General features: G+C 54.4%; 2 protein-coding genes across 7 annotated transcripts; one reads left to right on the forward strand and one right to left on the reverse strand.

Annotated features, from left to right (window-relative positions):
* Positions 1–1,476: 1,476 nt before the first annotated feature.
* Positions 1,477–10,588, reverse strand: Bad (BCL2 associated agonist of cell death). Of its 5 annotated transcripts, none has more exons than XM_048458631.3 (4): positions 9,993–10,588; positions 9,367–9,546; positions 2,638–2,828; positions 1,477–1,991 (listed from the first exon to the last, which is right to left on the reverse strand). In XM_048458631.3, exons 1-4 carry the CDS (start codon positions 10,108–10,110, stop codon positions 1,866–1,868), a joined length of 615 nt encoding a protein of 204 aa, XP_048314588.3. In that variant the 5' UTR covers positions 10,111–10,588; the 3' UTR covers positions 1,477–1,865. The 5 variants fall into 5 exon arrangements, with proteins under 5 accessions (XP_048314588.3, XP_048314592.3, XP_048314589.3 ...); XM_048458635.3 differs by having other exon boundaries at positions 10,239–10,584; XM_048458632.3 differs by lacking the exon at positions 9,993–10,588 and adding an exon at positions 9,804–9,954.
* Positions 10,589–10,961: 373 nt separating this feature from the next.
* Positions 10,962–14,451, forward strand: Gpr137 (G protein-coupled receptor 137). 2 transcript variants are annotated; one of them, XM_087908162.1, is made up of 7 exons: positions 10,962–11,975; positions 12,056–12,105; positions 12,726–12,951; positions 13,069–13,218; positions 13,339–13,467; positions 13,605–13,723; positions 13,918–14,451. In XM_087908162.1, exons 1-7 carry the CDS (start codon positions 11,619–11,621, stop codon positions 14,153–14,155), a joined length of 1,269 nt encoding a protein of 422 aa, XP_087764288.1. In that variant the 5' UTR covers positions 10,962–11,618; the 3' UTR covers positions 14,156–14,451. The 2 variants fall into 2 exon arrangements, with proteins under 2 accessions (XP_087764288.1, XP_087764289.1); XM_087908163.1 differs by having other exon boundaries at positions 10,964–11,975; positions 13,996–14,451.
* The last annotated feature ends 828 nt before the right edge of the window (positions 14,452–15,279 follow it).

Below are 15,279 nucleotides of genomic sequence, written 5' to 3' on the forward strand. Positions count from 1 at the left end.
CCCTGCCTCCCTTCCTGTTGCCTGATATGCCCCAAGCACCCAGCATCTCCTGCTAGGGCTACTGAGGGCACCACACAGGGATGAGGCGGCTGGTTGCTGAGTTGTCAGATTGGGAAGGGGTCCATGACTCTTAGGATGAAGGAAGCTGGCAGTCTTAAGGGTTGTTGCTGGCGGGGGCTATGATACTCTGTGGATATCCCATGGCCCCCTCACTCCTGTGAGGGAGATGTTTTTGCCTGTTTTACAGATATGGAAACAGGTCCTGAATGGAAGCTGCGTGTACTGGGCTGTAGCTAAGTGGAGACCTGCCAAGAGGCAGGATGACCTGCATGTTAGCTCTGTGCTAGATGGTCTTCACCAGCCTGGAGAACCTGCTCTGAGCCTGGGACCAGCCAGGAATACCAGAGACCCTGTGGCAAGAGAATGGGCTAGGCCCTGCAGTAGAGGCAGGCTGGCACTTCTTCAAGGCCTCTCCCAGCTTCCTGGCGTTGGGGACTGGCTGCTCCCTCCAGAGGAAGGCAGCCTCTTATCGGGGCTTATCTCCTGCCAACGAAGTGTTTTCTTTGCCTTGTTTTTGTTGCAGCCCCAGGCAAACAGATCCGGGTAGGAAGGCCAGAGAAACTGGGTGGCCAGGGTTGGGCTTCCCAGGGCTAAGGCCTTTGCTCTCTGAGATGAGATTCCTACCATTGCCCAAGCCACCTTCTTCAACTGTCAGACTGTATCCTGTTCCCAGATCTGTCACTTCTCTGTGTTTCATGTCTCGTATTGCTGGCAGGCTGTCCTCCATTTTCCCAAACACTGATTGGGTTGCGGTCCTCAAAAGCAAGCTAACTCCCAACATCCTGGTATGTCCCTCTGCTGAGAGTGGCAGTCCCTACGCAGCCTCACCTTTTGACCTACTCCATAAGGCCCTACTGTGGTCGCCGCCCCATCCCATGTTCCGGGAAGCAGGGTTGTGGCGCAACTTATCTGCATATCCAGCGCAAAGCACCGGCCTGGGCTATAGGGGCGCCAATAAATCTCTGAACTGAGCTCTGGGCCCTGCTCCAGGTCCCCGTGAGAAGCTTCTCCGTTCCGTAGTGATTGTACCGCCCCGCCCCGAGTGCCCTGCCAGGTCCCTCAGCAGCGCTGGCCCCAGGCCGGTCACACAGTAGCTGCTCACAAGGACTGACCCAAATAGGAGCAAATGACCCCCCCACACGCCCCGGGGGAACCGCGGCATGGTTTGCAGAACGCTGAATTCCGGCGGCCGTCTGGCCTGCAGTTCCCAATTACCATATTAGAGATAAGGGCCTGGCTGTCCCAGGGGTCTAGCCACGAACCGCTCCTTCACCTCAAAGCCTAGCAGCCGGGCTTCCTGGTCGCCTCGACTTCTCGGTCTCAATCTTTGGACAGAGCCTGTTTCCCTTCCGAGTAAAATTAGTCTCTTAACTATCAGAAATAATAATCCGGTTTCTAGAACCCCAACGAAAGACAGATGCGACAACACAGGCGCGCGCTTTATTATAAAGCACGCTTGTTGCGACTATTTGCATGATAGGGCTGCAGCAGAGTCACGGTTTACCCCGGCTCGCAATTTAGCGCAGGCACCTGAGGGCGGCCTGTTACCGGAGAGGGAAAATGTTGCCACTTCCGAAAGCTGGGGTTGGGAGGGGGGCGGTGCGGAAACTTTAGAATTTCCAACGAGAACCACCCCTTCGTGGCTATTGCACGCACCGGAAGCGACTCGAGCTGTTCGCCAGCTCTTCACCCTGTTGAAGGGACACAGCGATCCTCTTTTTATCCCCAAGGCCTCGGACTTCCGCCCACACCCAACATGGCGGGCGACGAGAGCTGGTACAGTTCCGGGAATGTGGAGCAGAAGATCACTGGGAGGGGGTGGAGCCTCCTTTGCCCAAGTTTCGATCCCACCAGGATTGGATAATGCGCGTCCAGCTAGCGCTTTGTCGCATCTGTGTTGCAGTCCCAGCGCTCTTTGGGCGAGGAAGTCCCTTCAGGAAGGAAAAGAGTTATAAGAGTGAGCCTCACCCTGGCGTCCCAAATCAAGTCCCCACATTCTGAGTTGGAATATAAAGACCACTGCCACCAGGTTGCTCTGAACTGGGCGGTCAGAGACGCTACAAGATGAGTAAGGCTTTCGGGAATCGGGATTGGTTGAAGCCCAGAAACTGCTGGAACCCTAAATGAAACCTCAGAGTCAGAGACCTAGAGTTAAGAGGATGGGGCCGATTTCAAGAATTTAAAGTGGTTCAAAAGTTGAGGAGACGCTAAGATACTACCAAGCCTTGTGCTCTACCAACCTCGGGGATTCAGGATCTTTGGCTTGAAGTAAGTCTGTACTACAGATCCCAGAAAATCCTGGTTTTCTTAGTGGTCTGGCTGTAAAAACTACAAGTGCCGACAAGTACCGGGGCTGGGGGCGGGGCTTTGGACAAAGAAAGAGAGGAAATCCTACAAGTCCGGCCAGCAAGTCAACCGACACAAGTGATAGGGGACGGATTAGAACTGCAAATCCCAGCATACCTTGGAATACGAAAGGGCCAACCCGGTGGTCTGAAACTACAAATCCCGACATGCCCTAGATAACAGAATGGGCAGGCCAGTATAGGTCCCGTCGCAGCCTACGCAGGCGCTCACCTTGAAGGAATCCTCGAACTCATCGCTCATCCTTCGGAGCTCACGGCCGTACCGCTGCGCGGCCCAGAGGTTGGGGGGAGCCGAACGCGAGCGGCCCCGAAAAGGGCTGAGCTCCTCCTCCATCCCTTCATCCTCCTCGGTTCCCGCGGAGTACGAACTGTGGCGACTCCGGATCTCCATTGCTCCAGCGCCTGCAGGAGTCGGGTTGAAAGAGGTGTGAATCTCGCTCGACCTTCCAATAGCCCCAGTCTCTCCTTTGCGAGTGGAGGGGAGCGCAGAGTGCTTTTGTGAGAAATCGATGTAACGCCACGTTCTTGTCGAGTGCCAGTAATGAAGGACGCCTTTGGTGTACACAGATTTTCTACTGTCTTTCACATAAGGGATAACTATCACGTGGTATCATAGCAACCCCTAAGTAGGGAGGCGCCCTCCTCTGTCTTTGCAAGGGTCTCCATTGCACCTTTTTTGTGGAGACAGTGTCCAGAACTGTGGGTGTGTTGTTTTTCTGAGACTAGCCTTTATGTGCTAAGCTATCCTCCCCACCTGGTTCTACAGACCAAATGTGGAGGCTCATCCTGGACGCGGTGGTTCACATTTATAATCCCAACACTGGTGAGGTGGGAGCAGGAGGTTAAATTCAAGGCCAGTCTCAGCTACATGAGAACACATAGTCTTTTTTCCTCACAAATGGGGTAGGGGTCGGGAGACAAAAGCTACACAGGAGTTAAGAGAAGTTCATTTTCTCAGGTTGAGGCTGTTAAGCCCTGGGACCAGAGTCCCTGGGTTTGGAACCCAGAGCCCAGCAGGCTGTGCAACCTTGTCTTGCCCAGCCACCCTTCAACTTCAAGTTAGTTTCCTCCCTTCAGGAAGGGAGTCTCACCTACCCTACCCTGCACACTAACGCACCTGTGTGAAGGTCACTTTGGAGTGTAGAGGTGCCCTGTGGGCTGCAGGCAAATGGTGGAAGATCTGCTTCTTTGATCTGGGTACTGTGTGCCATCCTGACTTATGCCACTTGTACCCCCTCTGCTCAGACCAGAAGACCCAGAACCACTCCCAGGGGCAGAGTCCAGAGCTAGGCGCAGCCTGCTGCCCACACCCAGTCTGCAGGGAAAGCTTGGGAGGAGGTAAAATAGCCCCCGGGTTTGGGGGTTGGTAAGTTTGCCTTCTTTTCTCAGGTCAGCGGGCAGAACTCTGCTGCTTGGCTGTAGGCCGAAGAATCCCAGCTGTAGACATGTAACAGAAAGCCAGAGGTAGGAGGATCATGAAAGGCCTAGCCTAGGTCTCTTCAATGCACCTGGCCAGAACAGTACCAAGAGTATTTCAGTGGGACTACTGACAAGCTGCCCTCTGACCTGCACTGGCACCTGTGCACTGTAGCTCATGTGCTCCCTCCGCCAACAAATCTGCCTTCATGAGCAGTGTTAAAATCCTTGCTTAGCATGCTCAAGGCCCTGGGTTCCATGCACAGCACCTCACAAGACAAAACAAAAACCCAATCAAGCAGGACACTGAGCAGGTTGGGCTGGAAGCTTCCCTTGGATTGACTGAGTTCTCAACTCCTATTGTCGGGGAAGTTCAGCCTTCCCAAGGCCACACAGTAAGTGCTGAAGACTGGTGCAAACACAACCAGTCTGACTCCAAGGGCTGTGTTCATCTCTTGTCCCAGCACCCCCTTCAACAGCACGCAGTGGCCCAATTTAGAAGTCATTTTCTTCTTCCCCCACTAGTGTCAGCTATGCCAAGAGCCTATGCGGTGGCACGGAGGGTTGTCAGTCACTAAAGGTACTCAGCAGTGCCAAGCACCCCAGCAACAAAGTGACACTCGTTTGTGTCAAGGGACATTTTATTGGTTGATGAGATAGGGTCTCGGGTAGCTGGTCTTAAATTTCTGGTCCTTCTGCTCCCACCTCCCAACTGCAGTTTATAAAGTGCTGAGACTGGAAGCCACCAGGCAGGTCCTCTACAGGCTGAGCCCCAGAATGGAATTTCTAGAAATATCTTTGCATTTACTGGAAAGAACCTGGAGATTCTGTGAACTCCTAGGATAAAGAGGGTGGGTGGAGTGTGGCCCAGACCCACCTCAATCCCTCAGGGGAAGGGATGGGTTGCTCTTCTGTGGGTGGATGCTCAGGCCTCCTGACTTATGCCACCCCCCCCCCAGACAGACTGGGGGTGGGGAGAATGGGAAGAGACTAGTTGTTAGCACCTTTAAAGCTCCTTAGCCACAGGGTTTCTGGTGGGTGTGGCTAAATGGGAAAATTCATAGTTCAGGAAGCATCCTAGTGTACTCCATTAAAACTGATGGGCGTGCCTGGCGGTGACAAAACAGGAAAAGGTGCTTGCCACCAAGCTTGATTACTTAAGTTCAATTCCTGAGACCTATGAGGTAGAAGAGGAAAGAACCAAACCAACTCCCAGGAATTATCTTCTGACCTCTGTGCAGGCCCTCAGCTAGGGGGAAAGAGTAATAAAAACAAAAACAACGGAGTCCTATACCCTCCCAGCACAGCGAGACTCTGCCCTCCGGCAGCCCAGGCCACCACGCCTGCCAGCAGCAGCCTGTCCAGACTTGAGCTGTAGCCTTGAGGAAACACATTTTAGTTCCAGCCTGGGGCCTCACCTGGCCCTGCCCTGGCCAAGCCTTCTGTCCCAGGGCCTCTACAACCACAGCCTAGCTTGCTCAGAGTTGGAGTCATAGACAAATGTTCCCCACAACACCACTGTGACCACCATCTCTTTACTCGATAAAACCGAAATATGAGTTTGATACAATTTTTACCTGTTACAATAAAATATTTGTTAAAGAAAAAACTGGGTGGTGGTGGCGCGGGACTTTGGGAGGCAGAGGCAGCCAGCTCTCTGTGAGTTCAAGGACAGCCTGGTGTACAGAGTGAGTTTCAGGACAACCAGAGCTGTACAGGGAAGCTCTGTGGAATTTGTTGACCAACCATTTCAATAGATAAAAACTGTTCCCAGCTAGACGTGGTAGCACTGGCCTTTAATCCAAGCCCCTGAGGCAGAAACCAGAGTTCAAAGTCAGCCAGGGCTACTCTGAAAAGTCCTGCATTGAAAAGACAAAAATAAAGAATTGTTCCTACAGGTGGTGCAAACCTGCAGTCCCAGCTGCTTGCTAGTTGGCTATCTGAGGCAGGAGGGTTGCTTAAGCCCAGGAGTCTGAGGCCATCCCGGGTAAGAGTGAGATTTTGTCTCAACAACTATAACAAAGGCTAGGGATATGTGGTTCAGTGATGGTGTTTGCCTAGTAAGCTGAAGGCCCTGGGTCCTGACCTTAAAACCCCAAAACACAACCACAAAATCATTCCTAGCTAAGGGGCAGTGCAAAACCACAAGGATTTAGCCCATGTCTGTGGTTTCCCAATCCCTGCCCTAAAACCCAACTAAGTCCACATCTACCTTAAACCTTGAATGGCTATATGGAAGGAATGCCTTCAAGTCACTTCTATCCTGAGTCTAACCTGTTTGCCATCCAAGAACACTAGATGTTCAAGGCCCTTGACTACTGATGGAAACCCAGGTCTGCAGAGCCTGAGCTAATTCACACGAACAATAACCACAATTATGGAAGGCCTAGGACCTCCACAGCACCTCCTCTGTGCTAGGCAGTTTCTGAGCATTGTTAACATGAACTCAAGTGCGCTTACTGCAGCCCTGTGAAGTAGGAACAGTTCTAGTCCCATTTTACAGCTGGGGAAATTCAGGTAGCAGCAGTTAACCTTTCAATTGGCTCCTAAAGGGCCCTCCTCAAATGTTGCAGTCTTGCCCAGAGGCTGGTATTGGCTGCTTCTCCCATTGTATGGCCTTCTCCCCTTCCTACTGTGCAGTCTGTCCTAGGCATTGCACTGCAGTTCCTGCCCTAGGGATGCTCACAGCCCATGGTGCAGGGAGCTGGCAGGAGAGGCAGGGTGAACTGACTGCAGAGATAGATGGCCAGAAGCTCCACGGCTCTGACAGGTCTGACACTGGTAAATCTCTTTAAGGACAATCATTTGTGTTGCTTTGTTTTGCTAGAATAGGGTCTCACTAAGGAGCCCAAGTTGGCCTCAAACTCATCCGTGCTGGGTGCTTAGTTTACAGGCATATACTACCGCACCCAGTTCTCTGATTTTGAGACAACTTATAACTAAATCAAATGTTTATGAACATCCCCACACACACACACACATTGGCTCAGGGAGTGTTTCCGTGGTCTAGTCCCTGCCTAGCATGGGAGCGCAGGAGCAAAGAGGACATTCAGCTGCCTGCCCCATGGCTGTTTGCCCAGCAGCTCTCCTTCATGGAGCCGAGCTGGGGTGCACCTCTCTACTCCTAGCCACACTTGTAGGCCATGCTTTCGCTGCCCTCCTAAATTAGGTTGCAGAGCTTGTCACTGCCCAACTCCATGCCTCAGGCTTGCCCATCTTGGACACAAACTGCTCTGCTTCTCTGCCAGCCCCTTCCCCTACTCAGAGTTTACTGAACCTGAGTAGTCCTCCCTGTTCCTTGCCCCTCCTCCCATGACAGTGTCCCATCCCTCCTCCCAGTCCCTCATTCCAATGGCATAACCTAGACCCTGTCACTTATCAAATGACTCCATCCTAGGATAATGTCAGACAACTGCCACTTCCTACCTGTTGATGCATCCCTTTGGTGGAGGTGTAAAACCCAAGGCAGCTCCTCTTCTTTCGGCTTGTGAGGCCAGCTCATCCCACAAGCACTATTTCCTCCTTGCATACACCATCTAGCACCCATTACTGGCTGTCTGTTACAAAAACTACTCAGATTAACTCCCTGCCGCTCCCACCAGCAGGCTTCTGGAATCCCACCTTCATTTCTAAAAGTTCCTACCTGATCCTTGACCTTCCCCCATTTCTCTTTCTTCCAACTTTCAAGCGTGCTGGGTATCCTCTATGACACCTCTTTCCTCCTCACCACTCCCAGACTATCACTGTCTTCATTACAGACCCAGGCCTGGGGACGTGGCTCAGTAGACAAGCACTTGCTCAGCATATGCAAAGGTCCTGGGTTCCATCCCCAGCACAGTAAAAAGGAAAAAAAAATCTTCCCAGGATTCCAAAGTTTTTCTTACAATAGCCTTCAAAGACCTGTACAGACTGAATTGGACAGGGCTCTACTTACCCTTCTTCACCTCTTCCCACTTGGGACCCTGCTACCCAAAAGCAATTCCTGTACTGGGGCCTGCTGAGTCTTTTTCTCTTTGTCTGAAACACAGGCCTTACCTATAGGGCTGCTCTCTCCTAAGGCCAGCCCTGACTACCTCGGTAAGTCACTCACCAGTCACTGCATAGCCCTGGGATTTTGCTCTCTACTTACAGCACACATCATCTCCTGAGCACTGTGTAGTTTTCTTATAGATCCTCTGCTGGCGGTCTGCCCCACCACTCTAGCACATGGATGAACAGGAGTTAGTGCGCCTCAGGCATGAGGAGGGACAGCCAGGTGAGGGCAGAGTGTGGATAGGAGCTAGGAGCAGAAAAAAAGCAAGCAAGAGTGGTGGTGGCACACGCCTTTAATCCCAGCACTCAGGCACTCGAGAGGCAGAGGCAGGCGGATCTCTGTGAGTTCGAGGCCAGCCTGGTCTACAAGAGCTGGAGCTCCAGGACAGGCTCCAAAGCTACAGAGAAACCATCTCGAAAAGAAAAAAAAGAAATCTGAAGGTTAAAAGAAGTGTGGTGGGATGGAAAGATGGCTCAGTGGCTCAAAGCATTTGCTGCTCTTGGGGAAAACGTGAGTTCAGTTCCCAGCAACCACGTGGAGGCAGCTCATAACCACCTACAACAGCTCTAGGGGATTCAACGCCCTCTTCTGGACTCCAAGGCACCTGCACCTGCACACACAGGCACACATAATTTTAAAAATGCCAGGCACGTTGGCCCATCTGTGACCCCAGTACTTGGGAGGTAGAGGCAGGAGGATCAGGAGTTCAAGGTTAGTCTCAATTGCACAGCAAGTTCGAGGCAGCCCTGGGATACGCTAGGCCTGGTCTCAAAAGAGGGTGGGGTCACTTAAGCTTTAGCAAGTCAGTGACACACCTGGATGCGTTCAAATTTCTGTGGTTGTACAGGGTCAACCCTGGGGAGTGGAGTACTGAGAAATAACCACTATCTTCTTCCAATGCCTCTCCTTCCGTTCTGGCATTCACACTTTCCAGCCCTCACGCTGGTCTTCTGCCACTCGGATCACCTACCTGTGCCATCTGTGCAAGTCCTGCTGTGGGTGATAATGGGGCAAGGAAGAACCTACTGGCTGGGCGGTGGTGGCACACCTTTAATCCCAGCACCCGGAGACAGAGACAGGCGGATCTCCAAGTTTAAGGCCAGCCTGGTCTACCAAGCAAGTTCCAGGACATCCAGGGCTACTCTACCGGCCACCGGAAGGCTCTAACCCAGGATTTGAGGAGTCTTCCAGCACTACCTCCTAGGGTGACCTTAGGAAAGTCACTGCTCTTGGGGGATCTGCTTATCTCCTGTTCATGTCTATCCTGGGGCCATAATAAGGGAGTCTGTCTTGAGCATTCAGTGAATCAGTTTGATCATTAAGGGCATGCCATACATTTCTGTGAATTAATCGAGTAGTCTTACAAAGTAGTGATAGTTGGTTTGTAGAAGAAGCAATTTGAGGCTCAGAGCTTCCCCCAGAGTCTTCAGGAAGTATGGCTGCAACAGAGATGCAAGGGGCAGGGAGAGATGATGGTGGTGGGGAACCTACCTCCATGATGACTGCTGTGGACTGCCTGTCCCTGTTGGTGTCCGATGCTCCCCAGGAGACCTGGGGCCAGGCAGGGACCTGGCTGGTCCCCAGTGAGGCTAGGGCCCAGGCCCCTATTTGCAGTACTGGAGTCTTCCTGCTCACTTGGCTCAAACTCTGGGATCTGGAACATACTCTGGGCTGTAGAGACAAGATAAGAAGTACTCAGAGCACAGCTAAGCAAACAGCAGGGCAGAGACGCCCCTGGCTCCCTCTCCAACCAGAGCAAACCTCCCCACCCCACCTCAGGCCACCAGTCTTCCCAATCCCTCATCTGTCTGCTGGGTCTGGCCTGGTAGAGAACACAGGCTGTCCTCGGGATACTAAATCTCTCTTCAGAGCTCTCTCCTGGTCCTGGTGTGTCCCGCTTGCCCGTTATCACCGCGAATAGGTCTCACCCCAAGCCCGATCTCGAGGCCCCAGACCCGGGCCTGCCTCCTCCCTCTAGTTCTAAGGGCGCCCGGTCCTAGTTTCCTCGGCGACGGGAACTGTCACAGATCTGACCCAATCAGTTCTCGAAGTAAATCCCGGGTCGGCCTGGAGGCGGGGCCACCCCAAGCCAGGTCCCACCCCTGCCGTCGGTCGACCTGCTGGTCTCCACCGCCTTCCTCCCGCGTCGCTCCCCAGGCTCCGGATTCCGGGATCCGACTTCCTCACGCCTTGGGCGTGTGCTGAAGCCAGCAAGGGCTGTTTTGGGGTTCCCATTTAGGGGTTCCCTGGAGGTCTGCTTCTGTTGATAAGTCCTCCAGCCCTTCTGGGCCCGAATTCCCTCCTGTAAAATGGGGCTAAAGACACCCCCCGGGGAGCTGGTGAAAACTCTGTAAACAGCTCACTATGTAAACAGCTCAGTGATCACTATGGGTGAAAGCACTTGTGGAACCGTTCACTGAAGCTCGGCCGTCGGGTGCAATAATCGTTGCGATGGTTATTTCTCTCCCTGGACCGAGTGGCCAGAATGGGGAAGCCGGCTCCTTCCTCCTCCCGCTCGTGGAGGCCTCGCGCTGCCCGACTCGGGAACAATCCACGGCACCATCTCGGGAGCTCCTTCCAAGCAGGATGGCCGCCTGGGTGCGGGAAAAGGGACAGGGGCACCCACGAGGGCGAGTCGTGAGGTTCCCAGGGGCTCGGCTATCAGTAATAGTGGGTGATGCGCAAACCGCCGCAGGCCGGAGCGCTGGGCCGGCGGACAGAAGCTAGGGGGCGGGGCCGGGTGCCATCTTGGTTGTGGGCGGAAGTTTCCTTCAGCGACCCTGTGCAGGGAAGTCGTTGCCGCCCCCATATGGGCATGCCGATCCCGATGTGGGCTTAGGGATCTAGGCGTGGGAATTAGTGGTTCCCCCAAACATTAAGAGCTGACGGTTCAGGGCACGGGTAACCCGGGTGCTTTCTGTGTGCGGCCCTGTCTCCGCCTCTCGGCCTCCCGCCGCCATCCGTAACCCCGGACGCCCGTCAGCAGCGCACCTTGCGCCGATTCTCGAAGAGCTTCACGCCGGGCGCGGTGCACTGCCTCAGAGTTCCCATCGGCCGCTGCGCAATTTGCGTAGCGGGTGGACGCCCGCGCAGGCGCAGAAGTGGGGCGGAGCAGCGGGAGCCGGGGAGCTGGAGCCCCGTGTCCCGGCGACCGGATCCCGCTTCCCCAGCAGCGGCCTGAGGACCTGACATCGGCTTCCTCTTATTCACCGGGGCTAAGGGTGGACGCGGTGGGGGAACAACGCCTGGAATCTTGAGAACAGAGGAAGAAGCCCCCCCCATCCGGATTATTGGAGGGGAAAGAGCCACCAAGCGTGGGGAGGGGGAGAGCGGGGCGTTGGGCGCCCCCGCAGCGGCCGCTGTCCTAAACTGAGGGGCATCGGCCGGCTCTCCCCCTCCTGCCAGCCGGACACGAGCGACCAAGGCCAGGGACTTTCTGTACTACTGCATCCTCCCGTCTTGGCTCTGGGGCTGACCCGGGGAGGGACACCCCCAACCCCCACTCCATTTGCCTTGGGTAGGAAAGAGTACCCTTACACACTCCAGAGTGAGGAGTCCAGGGCCCACCCCCCACGTCTCTGTTGAGGAAAGGCCTGGCAACCCCAACTTCTTTCCTCCAGAGTCCCCAGGTCTCACCACCTCCTGCAGTTGCCTCCTGCAGTTCCCACCCCTCCGTATTTATTTCCCTGGCTTCTGGCCAGCCCTCCATCTCTGTCTCCTGATTTCAGGCCTCCCTCCTTGACATGGAGAGCAACCTGTCTGGCCTGGTGCCTGCAGCCGGGCTGGTACCTGCACTGCCGCCTACAGTGACCCTTGGGCTGACCGCTGCCTACACTGCTCTATATGCTCTGCTCTTCTTCTCTGTCTATGCCCAGCTCTGGCTGGTGCTTCTGTATGGGCACAAGCGCCTCAGCTATCAGACGGTGTTCCTGGCACTCTGTCTGCTCTGGGCAGCCTTGCGTACCACACTCTTCTCCTTCTACTTCCGAGATACTCCCAGGGCCAACCGCCTGGGGCCCTTGCCTTTTTGGCTTCTCTATTGCTGCCCTGTCTGCCTGCAGTTCTTCACACTGACGCTTATGAACCTCTACTTTGCCCAGGTAACCACGGGAACTGGTGTGGTGGGAGTAGGAGGGCAAGCCGAAGGGTCCAAAGGAGTGATGGGGATCTCTGCTCCCAGGTGGTGTTCAAGGCCAAGGCGAAGCGTCGGCCAGAGATGAGCCGAGGCTTGTAAGTACTGGAGATGTTAATGGGTCAGTGACAGGAAGGAGCCCACCCAGCAGGGTTGAGACAAGAAGAACCCCAAGAACATTTGTGTTAGAGCTTGGAAAAACTAAAGCACCTGGTGCAGACAGCTGTGACAGTGTCAGGGGGAGAAAGCACCAGCGTCACCCATGGCGGAGAAGGATAGAAGCTCCAGTCCATGGAATATATATAAAGTCCTGCGTTTCTAGTGACCTTGGCTGCACTGCCCTGCCCTTGGCACAGTGACTTCCAGTTTATAAAGATATTTCACAAGCATCTTTTCGCATCTCACCTGAGATACTATTCTTTCTCTCATTTGCAAGATGAAGAAACTGAGGCCCAGTTAGTTAAAGCAACGTGTTCAAGGTCACACAGCTGGAAGGAGGCCCAGTCAGGGCCTAGATCCAGATGTTGACACCCCCCCTCCCATCTGGTGCTCTCCCTGCGATGCCACAGTTTTCATAGCCTCACTTCTTTGAGTTTCCTCAGAGTTGAGATTGAACCATCTGAATTCTGGCTGAGCCTGGGGTCTGCTGAGGAGTCGGGGTGGTTGGTGTGAGTCAGGGAGACCCGTGGTCTGGCGCTGACTTTGCTGTGGGCTGCAGGCTGGCTGTCCGAGGGGCCTTCGTGGGCGCTTCGCTGCTCTTTCTGCTGGTGAATGTATTGTGTGCAGTGCTGTCCCGCCAGCACCGGGCACAGCCCTGGGTCCTTCTGCTGGTCCGTGTCCTGGTGAGCGACTCCCTCTTCGTCATCTGTGCCCTCTCGCTTGCTGCCTGCCTCTGCCTCGTCGCTCGGCGAGCCCCTTCCACTAGCATCTACTTAGAGGCTAAGGTAGGGCCACCAACCCTGATGTAGTATCCTTGGGGATCCTTGGACAGAGGTCTTTAGGATGTAAAGGAAGATAGAAGCCTCCTCTACCTTAAGATCCTCAATTGTCATCTCTACTAGGGGACCAGTGTGTGCCAGGCGGCTGCCATAGGGGGTGCCATGGTTCTGCTCTATGCCAGCCGGGCGTGTTACAACCTGGCAGCTCTGGCCTTGGCCCCTCGGAGCCGGCTAGATGCCTTCGATTACGACTGGTACAACGTATCTGACCAGGTAGGCATTGGTCAAATTTGTGCCTTCTATAGTAACTATAGTATCTAGCCTCCTATGGCCGGGATCCTCCCAACATGGTCTGTGTGGTAGCAGACTGTCTCAGCCTCTGCTCTTCCCCAGGCAGACCTAGTGAATGACCTAGGGAACAAAGGCTACCTGGTGTTTGGCCTCATCCTGTTCGTGTGGGAACTGCTGCCCACCACACTGCTTGTGGGCTTCTTCCGGGTACACCGGCCCCCTCAGGATCTGGTAGGGCCCCCCCCCCAACCACCTCTAGGTTCAGTGGAGAGGGCTAGACTCTGGGAATTCTAGCCTGGGGTCCTGGGATAGTTATGGGGCCAATATGTATATATACCCATAATTGCACTTTCCCCACACACCTACAGAGCACCAGTCGAATCCTCAACGGGCAGGTTTTTGGCTCCCGCTCCTACTTCTTTGACCGGGCTGGGCACTGTGAGGATGAGGGCTGCTCCTGGGAGCACAGCCGGAGTGAGAGCACCAGGTAGGAGCCTCAACCCTGCTTGAGGGGTCTTGGGGTCCTGCCTGGCTCCATGTGGCAATGCGGACCAAGAACCGGGCTTTTGTTTTCCTCACTTGTTCTGAGTGAAGCCTCCTCAGGTTCCCAGTGCTACTTTGTACACCTGCCAATGCCCCAAGAAGCAGTTTGCCCTCTGACCTAGGGCTCTCTGTTTTCAGCCTCTCTGCTCCCCCATCCTATGTGACCCTGGGCACCACCTGGGACTCCTGGTACTTACCTTGCTTCTCTGCCTGCAGCATGTCCGGCAGCCTGGGCTCTGGCAGCTGGTATGGTGCCATCGGGCGCGAGCCAGGCTGGGGCGGGGCCAGCCAGACAAGGACCACTCCTCTGCTCTTCTCCCAGGTGCCAGGACCTGGCGGCCATCACCACAGCCTCTATTCCACACCACAGACATGATCTCCTTTTACTCCCCTTAGAGCACCCAGGCCCCAGCTCCCCTTATCCCCGGCCCCTGTGCCAAGTGCATCTGCCGCTTCTTGCCCAGGATGCCAGGGGGCTGTGGCTGTTTCTCTCTGGCCAGCTCCTTGCTGCTCCTATCGTAGTGAGTTTGTGCCATCCCCCTAAGATAGGGACAAGGCCTCCAGGCTGCCGGATGCCCACAGTGCCCTGGCATGACCTGCCGCCTCTGCTTCCACACTGGAGCCAGCTACCTCTCCTGTGCCTACCACTCAATAAACAGAGTCTGTGCCCTATCCCTTCATCTGTCATCTGTCTGAGTTCTGTTCCTTCCTACCTTGGCCTGTTTAGCATCAGGCTGATCAAACCCTGGCCCTTGACGTGGGTTGCTAGGCTGAGCAGGTAGCACCCACCTTCATCAGGGCTAGCAGACTTGGAGCAGCAGCAGGACTGCACAGGATCTGCTGTCAAAGCTTTCCTGGTTCAGAGTAGCCTTCTCTGTGTCGCCCAGCCTGGCCTGAAATTCTTGGGCTCCAGTGATCCTTCTGCCTTAGTCTCAGCTCACATAGCTAGGGTTAGAGCTGTGTGATTGAAAAATCATCTCCACAGGCTGGAAGTGAGGCTCAGTTGTTGAGTGCTTTCCAGGAATGTCCAAGGCCATGGGTTGAATCTCCTAGGAGGGGGCAGGGAATCAGATCTCCATGAAACTTTCTTTTGGCTGTGCAGAGAGCCATAACTGCTCTCCCAAACCGCACAGCACTGTAATTGCGTGGCTTTTAGGCATCCTTAAAAATTTTTTTTATTGCTGGGTGGTGGTGGCACACACCTTTAATCCCGGCACTGAGGAGGCAGAGGCAGGCAGATCTCTGTGAGTTCGAGGCCAGCCTGGCAGCCTGGTCTATGAGAGCTAGTTCCAGGACATCTAGGACTGTTTGTTACACAGAGAAACCCTACCTTGAAAAAAGCAACCCCCCCAAATTTTTTTTCTTACAACATAGCAGTGGTGGCACATGCCTAATCCCAGCCTTCAGGAGGCTGAAGCAGATGGATCTCTATGAGTTCGAGGTCAGCCTGGTCTACAGAGTGAGTTCCTGGACTGTTACACAGAGAAACTGAAAAAAAGA

The sequence above is a fragment of the Myodes glareolus genome, chromosome 7 (genome assembly GCF_982192425.1).
Source record: "Myodes glareolus chromosome 7, mMyoGla1.1, whole genome shotgun sequence".
Taxonomy (NCBI): Eukaryota; Metazoa; Chordata; class Mammalia; order Rodentia; family Cricetidae; genus Myodes; species Myodes glareolus.